Raw genomic sequence first — 17,881 nt, forward strand, 5'->3', positions numbered from 1 at the left:
TAAAGTCCCAACCCCCCCCCCCCCCCTTCTATCCTATCAAAGCATAGGATATGAAAGAAAATTTGTAAGAGGTCCAAAGGAGCACTTCATCAGTAGGTGCAAGGTGTGCCTACTATGGCATGATGTATGTGTGGGTGAGAAGCAGACCCTTTCAAAGCAAAGGATATGAAAGAAAATGTTTTGGGGGTCCAAAGATCCCTTTAACTGAAGCTGGGCCGTGGACCCTTTAGAGGGTAGGTGGTAGACCCTTTCATTACAGAGGATAAGGAGAAATAATTGGAATGTGGCCCCTTTAGAGGGTAGGGGGTAGACCCTTTCATTACAGAGGATAAGGAGGAATAATTGGAAAGTGGCCCCTTTAGAGGGTAGGTGGTAGACCCTTTCATTACAGAGGATAAGGAGGAATAATTGGAAGTGGCCCCTTCAGAGGGTAGGTTTCCTTTCATTACAGAGGATAAGGAGAAATATTTGGAAAGTGGCCCCTTTAGAGGGTAGGTGGTAGACCCTTTCATTACAGAGGATAAGGAGAAATAATTGGAAGTGGCCCCTTTAGAGGGTAGGTGGTAGACCCTTTCATTACAGAGGATAAGGAGGAATAATTGGAAAGTGGCCCCTTTAGAGGGTAGGTGGTAGACCCTTTCATTACAGAGGATAAGGAGGAATAATTGGAAAGTGGCCCCTTTAGAGGGTAGGTGGTAGACCCTTTCATTACAGAGGATAAGGAGAAATAATTGGAAAGTGGCCCCTTTAGAGGGTAGGTGGTAGACCCTTTCATTACAGAGGATAAGGAGAAATAATTGGAATGTGGCCCCTTTAGAGGGTAGGAGGTAGACCCTTTCATTACAGAGGATAAGGAGGAATAATTGGAAAGTGGCCCCTTTAGAGGGTAGGTGGTAGACCCTTTCATTACAGAGGATAAGGAGGAATAATTGGAATGTGGCCCCTTTAGAGGGTAGGTGGTAGACCCTTTCATTACAGAGGATAAGGAGGAATAATTGGAATGTGGCCCCTTTAGAGGGTAGGTGGTAGACCCTTTCATTACAGAGGATAAGGAGAAATATTTGGAAAGTGGCCCCTTTAGAGGGTAGGTGGTAGACCCTTTCATTACAGAGGATAAGGAGGAATAATTGGAAAGTGGCCCCTTTAGAGGGTAGGTGGTAGACCCTTTCATTACAGAGGATAAGGAGGAATAATTGGAAAGTGGCCCCTTTAGAGGGTAGGTGGTAGACCCTTTCATTACAGAGGATAAGGAGGAATAATTGGAATGTGGCCCCTTTAGAGGGTAGGTGGTAGACCCTTTCATTACAGAGGATAAGGAGGAATAATTGGAAAGTGGCCCCTTTAGAGGGTAGGTGGTAGACCCTTTCATTACAGAGGATAAGGAGGAATAATTGGAAGTGGCCCCTTCAGAGGGTAGGTTTCCTTTCATTACAGAGGATAAGGAGAAATATTTGGAAAGTGGCCCCTTTAGAGGGTAGGTGGTAGACCCTTTCATTACAGAGGATAAGGAGGAATAATTGGAAAGTGGCCCCTTTAGAGGGTAGGTGGTAGACCCTTTCATTACAGAGGATAAGGAGAAATAATTGGAATGTGGCCCCTTTAGAGGGTAGGTGGTAGACCCTTTCATTACAGAGGATAAGGAGAAATAATTGGAATGTGGCCCCTTTAGAGGGTAGGTGGTAGACCCTTTCATTACAGAGGATAAGGAGAAATATTTGGAAAGTGGCCCCTTTAGAGGGTAGGTGGTAGACCCTTTCATTACAGAGGATAAGGAGGAATAATTGGAAAGTGGCCCCTTTAGAGGGTAGGTGGTAGACCCTTTCATTACAGAGGATAAGGAGGAATAATTGGAAGTGGCCCCTTCAGAGGGTAGGTTTCCTTTCATTACAGAGGATAAGGAGAAATATTTGGAAAGTGGCCCCTTTAGAGGGTAGGTGGTAGACCCTTTCATTACAGAGGATAAGGAGAAATAATTGGAATGTGGCCCCTTTAGAGGGTAGGTGGTAGACCCTTTCATTACAGAGGATAAGGAGGAATAATTGGAATGTGGCCCCTTTAGAGGGTAGGTGGTAGACCCTTTCATTACAGAGGATAAGGAGAAATATTTGGACAGTGGCCCCTTTAGAGGGTAGGTGGTAGACCCTTTCATTACAGAGGATAAGGAGAAATAATTGGAATGTGGCCCCTTTAGAGGGTAGGTGGTAGACCCTTTCATTACAGAGGATAAGGAGGAATAATTGGAAAGTGGCCCCTTCAGAGGGTAGGTGGTAGACCCTTTCATTACAGAGGATAAGGAGAAATATTTGGACAGTGGCCCCTCTAGCAGTTTACTGGTAATAACTCTAAAACATGCATTTTATTTTCACACAGGTGTGAAAGAAAGATGAAGACTCTTCTTCTCCTCCCGTTGTTCATCTCACTGATCCTTGCGACCCGTACTTTAAAAAAAAAACAAGAACATGGCGATCATCAAAATCAAGGACAGGGCAGTCAACAAAATCAAGGACAGGGCAGTCAACAAAATCAAGGACAGGGCAGTCAACAAAATCAAGAACATGGCAATCATCAAAATCAAGGACAGGGCAATCAACAAGATCAAGGACAGGGCAATCATCAAAATATAGGACAGGGCAGTCAACAAAATCAAGAACATGGCAATCATCAAAATCAAGGACAGGGCAATCATCAAAATCAAGGACAGGGCAATCACCGAAATCAAGGACAGGGCTATCATCAAAATCGAGGACAGTTCAATCAACAAGATCAAGGACAGAGTAATCAACAAAACCAAGGACAGGGCTATCATCAAAATCAAGGACAGGGCAATCAACAAGATCAAGGACAGGGCTATCATCAAAATCAAGGACAGGGCAATCAACAAGATCAAGGACAGGGCTATCATCAAAATCAAGGACAGGGCAATCAACAAGATCAAGGACAGGGCTATCATCAAAATCAAGGACAGGGCAATCAACATAATCAAGGACAGGGCAATCAACGAAATCAAGGACCGGGCAATCAACGAAATCAAGGACAGGGCAATCAACAAGATCAAGAACAGGACAATCATCAAAATACTGGACATGACAGTCAACAAAATCAAGGACAGGGCCATCATCAAAATCAAGGACAGGGCAATCAACAAAATCAAGGACAGGGCTATCATCAAAATCAAGGACAGGACAATCAACAAAATCAAGGACAGGGCAATCATCAAAATATAGGACAGGGCAATCATCGAAATCAAGGACAGGGTGGTCAACAAAATCAAGGACAGGGCAATCATCACAATCAAGGACAGGGCGATCAACAAAATCAAGGACAGGGCAATCATCAAAATCAAGGACAGGGGAATCATCAAAATCAAGGACAGGGCTATCATCAAAATCGAGGACAGTTCAATCAACAAGATCAAGAACAGGACAATCATAAAAATACAGGACAGGACAATCAACAAAATCAAGGACAAGGCGATCATCAAAATCAAGAACAGGGCCATCATCAAAATCAAGGACAGGACAATCAACAAAATCAAGGACAGGGCAATCAACGAAATCAAGGGCAAGGCAATCAACAAAATCAAGGACAGAGCAATCAACAAAATCAAGGACAGGGAAATTATCAAAATCAAGGACAGGGCAATCATCAAAATCAAGGACAGGGCGATCATCAAAATCAAGGACAGGGCAATCATCAAAATCAAGGACAGGGCAATCAACAAAATCAAGGACAGGGCAATCATCAAAATCAAGGACAGGGCGATCATCAAGATCAAGGACAGGGCAATCAACAAAATCAAGGACAGGGCAATCATCAAAATCAAGGACAGGGTGATCAACAAAATCAAGGACAGGGCAATCATCAAAATCAAGGACAGGGCGATCATCAAAATCAAGGACAGGGCAATCAACAAAATCAAGGACAGGGCAATCATCAATGGCAAGAGTCAGTTTCTCAATCTCAAATGCACTTTGCTGTAAGGATTTATCAGCAGATTTCATCACCAACAGAAAGACCCCAACCCAACCTAATTATTTCACCGATCAGCATCTACACAACCCTCTCCATAGTGGCTCTTGGTTCCCATGGTAAGACGCAAGAGGAAATCCTCCACACCTTAGGCCTGGGTGACCCCAAGGCAGACATGGGGCTGCATGAGGGCAATAGAAAGATTCTTCAGGAACTACGGCAGCAAAGCAAAGATATGGATTTCAAGCTTGGTAATGAGATCTTCCTAAAAAAGGGCGGAGCTAATTTACCGCAATTCCAACGAGATTTGGCTGACTACTACGACGCCGCCACGCAAACCATCAGCTTCAGTGACCCTGAGGCCGCTGAGAAAACCATCAATAATATCGTGAGTGACAAAACAGATCAGAAGATACAGAACATGGTCAGTAACTTGGATTCAAAAACATCGGTGGTCCTGGTAGATTATGCCGTCTTCCAAGGTAAGTCCATTTTTCTGTTGACTACAGAAAGTAGATTTAGGAGAAACAAATGTCACAAAACATACACAACGCAACACGACAACCATCGCACTATCCAGAGCCTATCCTGGAAGGGCCGTATTTACCACAAAGCCCTTGTAGGGCAGTCTCTAGAGCAGTGGTTCTCAACCTGGGGGTCGGGACCCCCTCGGGGGTCAAAAGATGATTTGCCAGGGGTCACCAGATCCTGGGCTGTTATTGAACCCGCACCACTCTCTCTCCAAGCCTTTTTGCAGCTGCCCATTCAGTTTACGGCATGGCTGGGGGGCAGAGACTAGAGGTCAGCTGACTGGTGATGAATGTGAAGTGGGAGGGGCTGGAGGAGACCCTATATCCTGATTTTGACATAGGTGTCACACACCACAAAGTCGGAGACAGTGAGTAACACTACCTGTGATTATAGTTGCCATTAAAAGTCCCCACTACAGTAATTAGATCAGCAGATGACCATGATCAGGAGCACCTAAGTTGGCCAATCAGAACTCCCCGCAGCACTGCCAATCATCCCAACCCCCACCAGCACTGCCACTCATCCCAACCCCCACCAGCACTGCCAATCATCCCAACCCCCACCAGCACTGCCGCTCATCCCAACCCCCACCAGCACTGCCAATCATCCCAACCCCCACCAGCACTGCCGCTCATCCCAAACCCCCCACCTACCCACTAAGGAGTAAGAGACGGAAATAAAATAGAGAATCCATGAAAAGGAGAGAAAAAGAGGGGGAGGAACAAATAAAAAAGGAGAGAAAGAGCAAGAAAGACAGCTAGAGAGGGATGGGGGTAAAAACCAAGAAATTAGGATAGAGAGAGATAAAAGGGAAAGAAAGGAGAACAAAGAGAGTTGTACAGCCTAAAATGTACCAGAAGGATCGTAATACTGTACGAGTGGAAGGGTCTCGGGAAGTGCTAAATGCTCGTGGGTGAGGGGCGCAAACTACTTGTCTTGCCTCGGGTGCTGACAACCCACACTACGAAAATAATTTTACTGTTAGGGGTCCCACAACTTGGGAATTTTATCAAGGGGTCACGGCACTAGAAAGGTTGAGAACCTCTGCTCTAGAGTGAGGGGGCAGCACTAGATCATCTGTCCACCTCTAACAATTCATCATGTAGGAAGAGTGCATGCTGGGAAGGAGGCACAACATGAGACCACCTCTCCTCGCTCTTGTTTGGTTAACAAGTAGACCTGTATATGAAAGCAGAAGTAAACCCTTCCATTTAACCGTTTCAAATCATTTACATTTCCGGCACGTGCGCGTCATATGACGTCCAGCAGGATAACAGCCGCCATCGCGCCCGTGGGGGGGGCACGTCACGGCGATCAGTCTGACACACCGCTATACCAATCTTGGTAATGAGCCTCCAACGGGCGATGTCCAATCACGGCTGATCACAATGTAAACAGGAAGAGCCACTGATTGGATTTTCCTCACTGGCGTCTGACAGACATGAATAGAGGAGAGCCGATCAGCTGCTCTCCTGACAGGGGGGTCTGTGCTGATTGTTTATCAGTGCAGCCCCCCCCTTGGATACCCACCCAGGACCACCAGGGATGGCCACCCACATTGTACCACCAGGTATGCCAACCTAGACCACCAGGGATATGCCAATCAGTACCCAGGCAGCTGCCAATCAATTCCCAGGAAGCTGCCATCCACAATGCCTGCCAGTGCCACCAGGGATGCCTATCAGTGCCATCTATCAGTGCGCATATCAGTGCCACGTATCAGTGCTCATCAGTGCCACGTAACAGTGCCCAGCTGCGCCGCCTATCAGTGCCCATCAGTGCCGCCTATCAGTGCCCATCAGTGCAGCCTTTCAGTGCCCATAAGTGTCGCCTATCAGTGCCCATGAGTGCCCACCAGTGCCGCCTATTAATGCCCATCAGTGCTGAATATCAGTGCCACCCATCAGTGCCACCTACCAGTACCCATCGTCAGTGCCCCTCAGTGCCACCTCATTGGTTCCACCACATAGGTGCCGCCTTATCAGTGCCCGCCGGTGCTGCCTTATCAGTGCCCGTCAGTGAAGGAGAAAACATACTTATTTACAAAATTTTATAACAGAAACAAAAGAAAAACATTTTTTTTTCCAAATTTTTTTTATTTTCTTATTTAGCAAAAAAACCTGCAGAGGTGATCAAATACCACCAAAGGAAAGTTCTCCATGTGGGAAAAAAACTATAAAAACTCTGTTTGGGTTCAGCGCAGCGCGACCGTGCAACTGTCATTTACACAGTGACAGTGCTGAAAGCTGAAAATTGGCCTGGGCAGGAAGGGGGTGTAATGCCGCAGACACACAATAGGAAATTCCGTCAGCAAAAGTCTCATGTGACCTTTTAAACAAAAATTCCGACCGTGTGGCTTTAGTGCCCGGTATTGAAGTGGTTAACCTTAAACTACATAGAGGGTTCTTTACTGTAATAGCATCAAGGATGTGGAATTCCCTTCCACAGGCGGTGGTCTCAGCGGGGGAGGGGCATCGATAGTTTCAGTTACAATGTAACACTAAATAACCACCACCAAAGATACACCTTTAGAAGATGGAGGCTTACCAGAAGGCAAGCATAACTAGCTTGCGGCTGTAAACCCCAGCCTGGGCCTTTATGTAGTCCGCACCGGATACAGATGGATTGAAGAAACCTCCTGGTGGATCATCAGCAGGTTAAGTGTATCCAAGAAATAAAATTTGCATAGTGAAGTATGACAAAACAACACGTGCAAGTAAAATTGCTGTGACTGAATTAAGTACCACCACTACCAGATCACCTAATAAAATGGAGGCTGTTTAATGGCACATTTCACCTAGCTTATATGTGGTTACAAACTGTACAGGAACAATGACAATCTCCGCCCCCCCTCACACAGGGGGGGCTTCAATACAGATACTTTGAATTAATGACATTCCCTTGAGCCAATCAGTCTCTAGACGGTTTGGCTCCGAGCTTACATTTAACATGATCTGATCAGACACATTCCTTTATCAATAGAATTCAATTAACCTTTAGAACAATTACACACTCACACATAATCCCATCAGCATACACCTGACAGGAGGCTGCTAACTACACAAAGGAGAGTCAATTAGAAGGAGAAAGGGAATATTCGCATTTAGCAGTGAAAGAGTCCCTTCTATAATTAACCCTTTGAGCTCAGAATACAATGTGGTAAATCCAATTGTAACAAGTCATGCAGTTCTTTGTAGTCCTCACTGCATGAGGATTATATATGTCCAGGCAGAATAGTTCATAGGTCCGCTACAGTGGTTATTTAGTTTGTACTGCATATTGGACCTCCTATCATCAGGATTGTTTTCAACGTTTAAGACGCAAGATTTGTTTTCACACTATTTTTCCAATTGGGTTTACAGCTGAAAGCTGATCTGGCTTGCCTTTGCCATTTGAACTTTGCTTCACATTTGGACATATTTAATATTAATTTTATGTGTAAGGGTTTACTCTGTTCACATATGGTCCCTTAATTCACACTTTATTAGTTTAGTTTTGTTAGTATTTAAATCACAGCGCAACTCCATTTCTTTTTTCTTTGCATTTTTGTGTGTATAACACTTAGTTGTTGCAGCTTATGTCATTGTAGTCTTCTGTTTATCACACACAGAGGGGGACTTACTATGTAATACTAGATAACTATGTATCTATATGTAAGTGAACGAAAGGAACAAAAAACGAGTAAAGTTCATTGTTCGGGTTTTCATTTGTAATATAAATATGTTATATAAATAGTAATAGACGGTATATATATATAATAACAAGAGATGAAAATCTTAAGCATCCATCTTTTGTTGCTCCAGGTAAATGGAAATCACAATTCAACAGACAAAATACAGAGATGATCGACTTCATGCTGAACGATGGGACATCGGTGCCGGTGCCAATGATGAGCCGGTGGGGATTGTACAAGACATACAAGGACACAGCGATGGAATGCAATGTGGTGGAAGTGCCGTACGCCGGAGACACATCCCTCTTCATCATCCTCCCGCAATTACATTCTCTCAACCGCGTGGAAGAAACGCTGAGCGCCCAGAAGATTAAACAATACGTAGAGTCAGTGACAACCAGGTATTATCACACGGTGATGAGGTCACATCAGCCAAATGTTCTTACAAATAGAAATGTGCAACTTGATGTTTATTGGATGAATGGCGGATAAGCTGACACTGCGAATGAGATGAAGGTAAAGGGGGTATACCATGAGATGAGATGGTAAAGGGGGTATACCATCAGCACAGAACAGGATACAACAAGCAATGCAACTAATGCAGTAACAGGGGCTTCCTAGGAGCCGTTACCAACTTATGACACTAGGTGGCAGGGAAGTACTAAATAACTGATTAGTATAGAACAGTGATGGGGAACCCATGGCACGCAGAGCCCTCTCTGTGGGCACCAGTGGCGGTGCGTCCATAAAGTGCGCCCCCTCTCTCCTGCCACCTGTCTATCACCATAGATAGATCCATGCATTGCATGAATCTATCTATGGTCGCTGCTGCTGCCCCCTATTTAGGTGCCCGGCCCCTTTTCGGGCACCTGAATTACACCAGCGGGGTATTTTTTTGGAAGCACCTCATTGGAGCCATAGGCTCTAATAGGCGTCGAAAAAGGTGAACAGTGGGCGCCATGCTGCGCGCTCGCAGTTCACTCAGCGTTGTGTTAGGAAAGCAAATTAATATATTCGCTTTCCTAACACTTCCTAACACTGAACCGACTGCTCGGGTCTGTTACCTGTCACCTGATTGGCTGAAACAACAGGCGCTGTGATTGGACGCCGCCTATCAGGCGTCCAATCATAGGAGAGGGGGGGAAGAGAGAATGGGAGAAGGCATCGAGGAGCATGGAGTACATCGGACTGCCGCCGTCACCCGCTGCCCCACTAATACAGGTAAGTGTCGGGCGGGCGGGGGATGCACACTGGCAGCAATTGATGGGCAAAAATCTGAAAAAAAAGAAAGAAAATCAGTAAAATCTAAATAATAACTATTCACTTATAGGTATTGGAATTCCCTTTCAAATTTGGCTGTTGGTGAATGTAACGAATACAAATTTATCTGAAGTTACGAATTATCCAAAATAATGAATGCCGCATCTAAACAAATGGAATAATAAATAATAATAAAAACTTTTTAGTATTTTTATTATTCGATCGTTACGTTCCATTCGTTTAGATGCAGCATTTGTTATTTTGGATAATTTGTAACTTTGTATTCGTTCACTAACAGCTAAATTTGAAAGGAAATTCCAATACCTATAATTTAATAGTTAGTAATAGTTAAGTTATTATTAGTTAGTTATTATTTCAGATTTTTGGGTTTTCGAATTTTCAGATTTTCATTCTTTCAAATTTTCAGATTTTTGTTTTTATTTATGGATTTTCAAATTTTTTGAAGTTCCAAATTTCTGAAATTTCAAATTTTGAATTTTTGAATTTCCAAAATTTCGAATTTCTGAATTGCCAAAATTTGAAATTTCCGAAATTTTTAATTTTCAGATTTACGAATTTCCGAAATTCCAAATTTCTGAATTCTTGAAATTTAACATTTTCAAAATTTCAGATTTTTGAGATTTTGGAAATTCGAAAATTCGAGATTTCGGAAGTCTGAAAATTTGGAAATTGAAAATATTGGGAAATTTGGAAGTTTCGGAATGAACTAATTTGTCAAAATTTGTTAAAAAACTAACTTGGAACTAAAGGATTTGCACACATTTACTACTTTATTCGGGTAATCCAACATTTAGGGTCAGTGTGTCCTTTTCATCGGTGATGTTTGGGAATATCATCACTGGACTCTTTTGGAACTTTGATGTTATTATGGACTATATATCTTTTTTTTTTTCAATTTCTTTATTTTTCACTTTTCCATATACATATACAGGGAACATATACAAAATAGAGTAGGTAAATCAATCCGGAACCAACTGAACATATCCGCCTGCACTTCATATTTCCAAAAATAAATTGATACATTCACTTTTCACCCTTCACACAACTCCCTCCCCCAAAAACAATATCCAGTTCGGGCCGGAGGGAGCTCGTGCCGCTCCTAATTTGGGTCCCAGTAATCGACGAGGTAGGTGTAAAAAAGGAAAGCATAATTTTTTTTAATAATAGCAAAACTACCAATCATATTGCTTTCTCCGTTGCCCCCACCCCTCTCGTGTCATCCCCTATAGTCAGGCCTGGGGCGACGCTATCCCATGGCTCCTCCTACTCGGCTACTGTCCCAGAATGTCCAATCTCCTCCTTCCTATTTATAATCCTCTTCCACTCTCCTTCCTCTAACCCCTCCCCCTCCCCCATAAGAGGAACCCCTCCGCCCCAACCACTCCTCCTCTCTCTCCCTCCCCCAGTGACCATCCTCCCTCCACCTCTCCTCCTCCGAGATTATCAAATCATTCCATGGCAAACACATTTATAAATAGATTTCTCTCTTTTTCCTGCTTGTCCATACGAAGTCCTCATCCTGTCCATACGAAGTTCTCCATCCTGCCAATACGAAGTTCTCCATCCTGTCCATACGAAGTCCTCATCCTGTCCATACGAAGTCCTCATCCTGTCCATACGAAGTCCTCCATCCTGTCCATACAAAGTCCTCCATCCTGTCCATACAAAGTCCTCCATCCTGTCCATACGAAGTCCTCATCCTGTCCATACGAAGTCCTCCATCCTGTCCATACGAAGTCCTCCATCCTGTCCATACGAAGTTCTCCATCCTGTCCATACGAAGTCCTCCATCCTGTCCATACGAAGTCCTCCATCCTGTCCATACGAAGTCCTCATCCTGTCCATACGAAGTTCTCCATCCTGTCCATACGAAGTTCTCCATCCTGTCCATACGAAGTTCTTCATCCTGTCCATACGAAGTTCTCCATCCTGTCCATACGAAGTCCTCCATCCTGTCCATACGAAGTCCTCCATCCTGTCCATACGAAGTCCTCCATCCTGTCCATACGAAGTCCTCCATCCTGTCCATACGAAGTCCTCCATCCTGTCCATACGAAGTCCTCCATCCTGTCCATACGAAGTCCTCCATCCTGTCCATACGAAGTCCTCCATCCTGTCCATACGAAGTTCTCCATCCTGTCCATACGAAGTCCTCCATCCTGTCCATACGAAGTCCTCCATCCTGTCCATACGAAGTCCTCCATCCTGTCCATACGAAGTCCTCCATCCTGTCCATAAGAAGTCCTCCATCCTGCTCACTTCTTCCACCTTTTAAAGCCACATGTTCATAGCAGGAGATTGTCTCCATTGACGTGGTGACCCAGAATGGCGTTCCTATATGTATCCCCGGAATCTCCGCTTAATGCAGAAGAGAGAATGCCGGGTCCTCCGGAATTTCTCCGTCACCAAATCTTTGATTATCTCTCCTGATCCAGAATAGAACATTCACTTGTGTTTTTGTTCTTTAAAGTGCGGAATTTCAATGTTATTTCTCATACAGACATTGACGTGAATTTTCCCCCACAGCTTTATCCGGCTTCGCATTCCCAGGGTGTCCTTCAAGCATCCGGCCAATCTGGGACATGACCTGACGCTCATGGGCATGGAAAGCATTTTCACAGAGAAGGCCGACTTCTTAAAGTTCTCAAAGGATGAAAAGTTACACGTTTCAGACGTAAGTATCAAACTACTAACCATCAAATATTCTCTGTGGTCTCCCCGCAGCTTCTTCTCCTCATTACTGACTCCCACGCCTTGTTCTGCGCTGTGTCTCTGTGTGGAGGCGGCCATCTTGGTGTAGGCAGGGCTTAGCTTCCTCATTTGTTAGAGCTGCCCCTCCCCCCTGATGACTGGTGATCTGATGTGGGGTAATGATGATGAAGAAGAAACAATGTGAGGTATCGCCACGATCGTTAGAGCGAGAGCGATAATTCTAGCACTAGACCTCCTCTGTAACCCAAAACATGCAACCTGTAGAAAACTTTAAACGTCGCCTATGGAGATTTTTAAGGGTCAAAGTTTGTCGCCATTCCACGAGCGGGCGCAATTTTGAAGCGTGACATGTTGGGTATCAATTTACTCGGCGTAACTTTATCTTTCACAATATAAAAAATCAAATTGGGCTAACTTTACTGTTTTTAATTTATTTTTTAATAATTAAAAAACAAAATTGCACTTGTAAGACCTCTGCTTTGGGGGTTCTGAGAGATTTTCTAGCAAAAAGTCCTTAACCACCTCAATACCGCCAGCTGTCATGTGACGTCCTGGATTTTCGGGGGGGGGGGGGGATATCTGAATGATGGGGGCAGCTACAGACATCATTCAGCCAACAATTCTGCGCACCATAAGAGTGATCATAGAGGCAGTTCCACCACTTGGTCGTTCTTATAGGCGATGGGAGGGGACGTCCCCCCCCACTGCCATCTGGTGCTTTTCTGGGCTTTCCCATGTCATTGGGGACCTGGAGAATAGAACGGCTGACGCCGGACGGCGACGATAGAGATTTCCGGCGTCCAGATGGTCACCAGTCATCTTTATGACCGTCGGAGGGCCGGGTGCGTTGTGATGACGTCACGCCCAGGTACCCGGAAGTAAATAATCCCTCCCACGTATGTAAACGCCTTTCAAACCTCTGTAACGCTAAACTGCTAACCTGTAAAATAAATTCAAGCGCCGCCTATGGAGATTTTTAAGTACCAAAGTTTGGCGCCATTCCATGAGCGTGCGCAATTCTAATTGTGACATGTTGGGTATCTATTTACTCGCTGTAACATCGTCTTTCATATTTTACAAAACAATAGGGATAACTTTACTGTTTTTCTATTTTTTTAATTCATGAAAAAAAGTACCGTGTAAGATAAAAAGTTGCAATGACCGCCATTTTATTCCCTAGGGTGTCTGCTAAAAAAACATATATAATGTTTGGGGTTCAGAGTAATTTTCTAGCAAAAAGAATGATGATTTTTACATGAAGGAGAGAAGTGCCAGAATAGGTGCGGTATGGAAGGGGTTAAAGCAGAGTTCTGGCCAAAAATGGTCATTATTATTTTTTCATTGATCTTAGCATTATTACTAATTAAATACAAAAACGGGTCTATAATCTTCATTATGGATTTAGCAAAAATATAAATTTCTTCCCCAATATTTTCTCCCTCCTTGTGTGGCCGTCATGATTGTGGGCATGTGAAGCCCAATCGATATCTCTTCCTGGATTCGCTTTGGGGAGGTGCATGCTGGGTAACCAGAATTCACCTCTCGATCTTACGCATGCGCGATTCTCCAGTGGCCTTAGCGTCGATTGTTTCGAAAGTTGCCATAACAACGGGCGGCGATAGAGGAAGGTCGCGCCCCATTGTTATGGAACCGCCTTAAATCGCGTCATTTCTTGTCGGGAAATAACGCGATTTTTGATCACAGTACTGCCCACAGACTCATTTCCCCGGAGCAAAGGCGAGGGAGGAAGCGACGAGGAGCGACACGGACCATGAAGTGGCAGATTAGGGGGACTTCATAGCAACAGGGCGTTTCTGATATCCTTATAGGTTTAACCCCTTCAATACCGGGCATTTTCACCCCCTTCCTGTCCAGGCCAATTTTCAGCTTTCAGCGATGCGTCGCTTTAACTGACAATTGCGCGGTCGTGCGGCGAGGCTGCCAAACAAAATTGACGTCCTTTTCCCCTCAAATAGAACTTTCTTTTGGTGGTATTTGATCACCTCTGCGGTTTTTATTTTTTGGGCTATAAACAAAAATAGAACGACAATTTAAAAAATAGGCCGATACGTATTCTTCTACATATTTTTGGTAAAAAATCGCAATAAGCGTTTATTGATTGGTTTGCGCAAACGTTATAGCGTCTACAAAACAGGGGATAGATTTATGACATTTATTTTTATTATTTTTTTTTTTTACTATTAATGGCGGCGATCTGCGATTTTTGTCAGGACTGCAATATTGCGGCGGACACATCGGACACTTTTGACACTATTTTGGGACCATTCACATTTATACAACGAACAGAGCTATAAACATGCTCTGATTACTGTATAAATGTGACTGGCAGGAAAGAGGATAACACTAGGGGGCGATCAAGGGGTCAAATGTGCTCTCTAGGGAGTGATTCTAACTGTAGGGGGAGGGGACTGACTGGGGGAGGTGACCGATCGGTGTCCCTATGTACACACCATCGGTCTCCTCTCCCCGACAGGTTTACACCCCATCATAACACACACAGATCCACGTCCCTGGCTCTGTGACGAGCAATCGCGGGTGCCCGGCGGACATCACGGCCGGCGGGCACGCTCATCGGTTGTCCTCAGTGATGCGGCGAGTGCGCGCGTGCGGCGGTGGCGGCGCACGCTCTCCACACTGCAGGAATCCCAGGACGTCATATGACGGCCGCCCGGAGGGATGAAGGGTTCCTGCGGCCAGCATTTGACTATACGCCGGGCAGGAATGAGTTAAAGGGCTCCGAATAGTGAAAAAATAATTCAGGCTGGAAGTCCGCTTTATAAAACGTGCCCGAAATGTGAGACTCCCATTGGTTGTGCTCTCAATCAAACTGTCAAACCATCCAATGTTTGGGGTCATAACGGATCACATGTGCAGCATCATGACAGTTGTGGATTAGAGGCAAAGATGGTGGCTTCCTTGGCTGAAAACCATAGGGGGGGGGGGGGGGGTTACTAGCACTTTAACTTCTGACTGATTTAGTCCTCAATTTTTATTTATGTATTTTGAATGCTTTAACTAAGTAAATTTATTTCTTTCCTTTTTTTGTTGCCAGATTTCCCACCAGTCTTATATCACCATGGAAGAGGGAGAAACGGAGATGAATAGTGCAACCGATGCCCAATCAAACGTCTTGTTCCCGAGCCTCACCTTTAATGTGGACCGTCCATACATCATGCTGATCTACCACAAAGTTACCAAAACCCTTCTCGGGATGGGCCGCGTCATGAACCCGGCTTGGCAAGATCGCCAGCAGAAGGGAAACGGAGAAATGTGATGAAGCAGAAATAAAAATGAAACCGTTGCGCTCATAATAAAGCGAATGTGCCCAACGATTTTGTGTCGTGATTTTCTCTGCGTCATGTTCCGGTGAGCTTCAGGGATTCCCCGATAAGGGGGGGGGAAGGGGAGAAATCAGCTTTAGGCGAAGCTTCATAATAAAGAAGACAGATACAGAGGAACCTCGAATTCCAGGAGAAGCTTGTAATCCAAAGCGCTCTCATATCAAAGCGACTTTCCCCATAGAAGTCAATGGAAATGACTCACAGTTAGAATCACTCCCTAGGACACACCTAACCTCTTCCTGGCCCCCTAGTGGTTAACTCCTTCCCTGCCAGTGTCCCTTTCACAGTAATCAGTGCATTTTTATAGCACTGATCGCTGTATAAATGTGAATGGTCCCAAAATAGCATCAAAAGTGTCCGATGTGTCCGCCATAAAGCTATGACTAAGCACTAGTAGTGCGAAACGCGTCAGCAGTCAGGTTTTATTTTATTTTGCTGTGACTTGTAGTGCTGTCCTTCTTTTAATAAAGGCTACAATTTGTTCAGAGTGCGGCTGTCCAGAGACAATTTTTGTTCCTGCGTGTCCGATGTGTCCGCCATAATGTCGCAGTCACCATAAAAATCGCAGATCGCCGCCATTACTAGTAAAAAAAAATAATAATAAAAATGCCATAAATCTCTCCCCTATTTTGTAGACGCTATAACTTTTGCGCAAATCAATCGATAAACGCTTATTGCGATTTTTTTACCAAGAATATGTAGAAGAATACGTATCGCCCTAAACTGAGGAATTTAACCCTAAATAAGCTCTATTTTTGTTTAAAAAGCGCAGAGGTGATCAAATACCACCAAAAGAAATCTCTATTTGTGGGGAAAAAAGGGACGCCAATTTTGTTTGGGAGCCACGTCGCACGACCAATGAAATTGTCAGTTAAAGCGACGCAGTGCCGAATCGCAAAAAGTGGCCCCGGTCATTGGGCAGCCAAATCCTCCGGGGCTGAAGTGGTTAATCGCATCCCAAGCCTCATAACACGCGATTGGATTATCCAACGGGAACTGCGTGAGGCCCCGTTCACACCTACGTGAATCGGTTGTGGCTGAATCACACCGCATCCAATTCGCATAACATTATAAAATACATTGATTGTAATGAGGCCGATGAATTCGCCGTGCGCATGGCCCAAAAAACGTGCGTTTCCTCGGCATTGCGGTGCGAATTGTCTGCACATTATCTTCTATTGGAACGCATCTGGGGCCAGATTCTTGTAGATCGCCGCATCTTTGTGGCGGCGTAACGTATCTCATTTACGTTACGCCGCCGCAAGTTTTACGGGCAAGTACTTGATTCACAAAGCACTTGCCTGTAAAGTTGCGGCGGTGTAGCGTAAATCCTCCGGCGCAAGCCCGCCTAATTCAAATGAGCCGGGTAGGGGGCGAAGATCATTTAAGTTCCCGCGCCGAACGTACTGCGCATGCGCCGTCCCTAAAATTTCCCGACGTGCATTGCGCTAAATGACGTCGCAAGGACGTCATTGGTTTCGACGTTAACGTAAATGGCGTACAGCGCCATTCACGGACGACTTATGCAAATGACGTAAATTTTCAAATTTCGGCGCGGGAACGACGGCCATACTTAACATTGACTGCGCCTCATATAGCAGGGGCAACTTTACGCGTCGCAAATCTAACGTAAACGTCGTATCTTCACTGCGTCGGTCGGGCGTACGTTCGGTAATTCGCGTATTTTGCTAATTTGCATACTCGATCGGGAAAACGACGGAGGCGACACCTAGCGGTGAAAAAAAAATGCATTTAAGATCCGACAGCGTAAGAGCCTTACACTTGTCGGATCTAATGGTTATCTATGCGTAACGGATTCTAAGAATCAGGCGCATAGATACGACGGCGTATCTCTTTTCAGAATCTGGCCCCTGATTCGCAGACATGTTCCGTTCTGAACAGGAATCCCCTCCCCTCCCCCTCCCCGCTCCCTCCCCCTCTTCTCTCCCTCCCCTCCCCCCCCTTCTCCCTCCCCTCCCCCCCCGCTCCCTCCCCTCTCCCCCCCCTCTTCTCTCCCTCCCCTCCCCCTCTTCTCTCCCTCCCTTCTGGGAACTAGGTTTAGGGGTGTGTCTATGGGAAGGCCGTCCACAAGGTTTAGGGGTGTGTCTATGGGAAGGCCGTCCACAAGGTTCAGGGGCGTGTCTATGGGAAGGCCGTCCACAAGGTTTAGGGGTGTGTCTATGGGAAGGCAGTCCACAAGGTTTAGGGGTGTGTCTATGGGAAGGCAGTCCACAAGGTTTAGGGGTGTGTCTATGGGAAGGCAGTCCACAAGGTTTAGGGGTGTGTCTATGGGAAGGCAGTCCACAAGGTTTAGGGGTGTGTCTATGGGAAGGCGGTCCACAAGGTTTAGGGG

At 45.2% G+C, this 17,881-nt stretch overlaps 1 protein-coding gene across 3 annotated transcripts in view; it reads left to right on the forward strand.

Annotated features, from left to right (window-relative positions):
• LOC120920478 (serine protease inhibitor A6-like) overlaps positions 1-15,517 on the forward strand; it is a 34,682-nt gene extending 19,165 nt beyond the window's left edge. The window contains exons 2-6 of one of the 3 annotated variants that reach the window (XM_040332593.1): positions 2,371-2,762; positions 3,411-4,451; positions 8,304-8,574; positions 11,981-12,128; positions 15,240-15,517. In XM_040332593.1, coding sequence (XP_040188527.1) covers positions 2,384-2,762; positions 3,411-4,451; positions 8,304-8,574; positions 11,981-12,128; positions 15,240-15,461 — 2,061 coding nt within the window. In that variant the 5' untranslated portion in view covers positions 2,371-2,383 and the 3' untranslated portion in view covers positions 15,462-15,517. Of the gene's footprint in view, positions 1-2,370; positions 4,452-8,303; positions 8,575-11,980; positions 12,129-15,239 lie in introns of all 3 variants that reach the window. The other 2 variants (XM_040332592.1, XM_040332591.1) reach the window with 2 other exon arrangements.
• The last annotated feature ends 2,364 nt before the right edge of the window (positions 15,518-17,881 follow it).

This window comes from Rana temporaria, chromosome 13 (assembly GCF_905171775.1).
Source record: "Rana temporaria chromosome 13, aRanTem1.1, whole genome shotgun sequence".
NCBI lineage: Eukaryota > Metazoa > Chordata > Amphibia > Anura > Ranidae > Rana > Rana temporaria.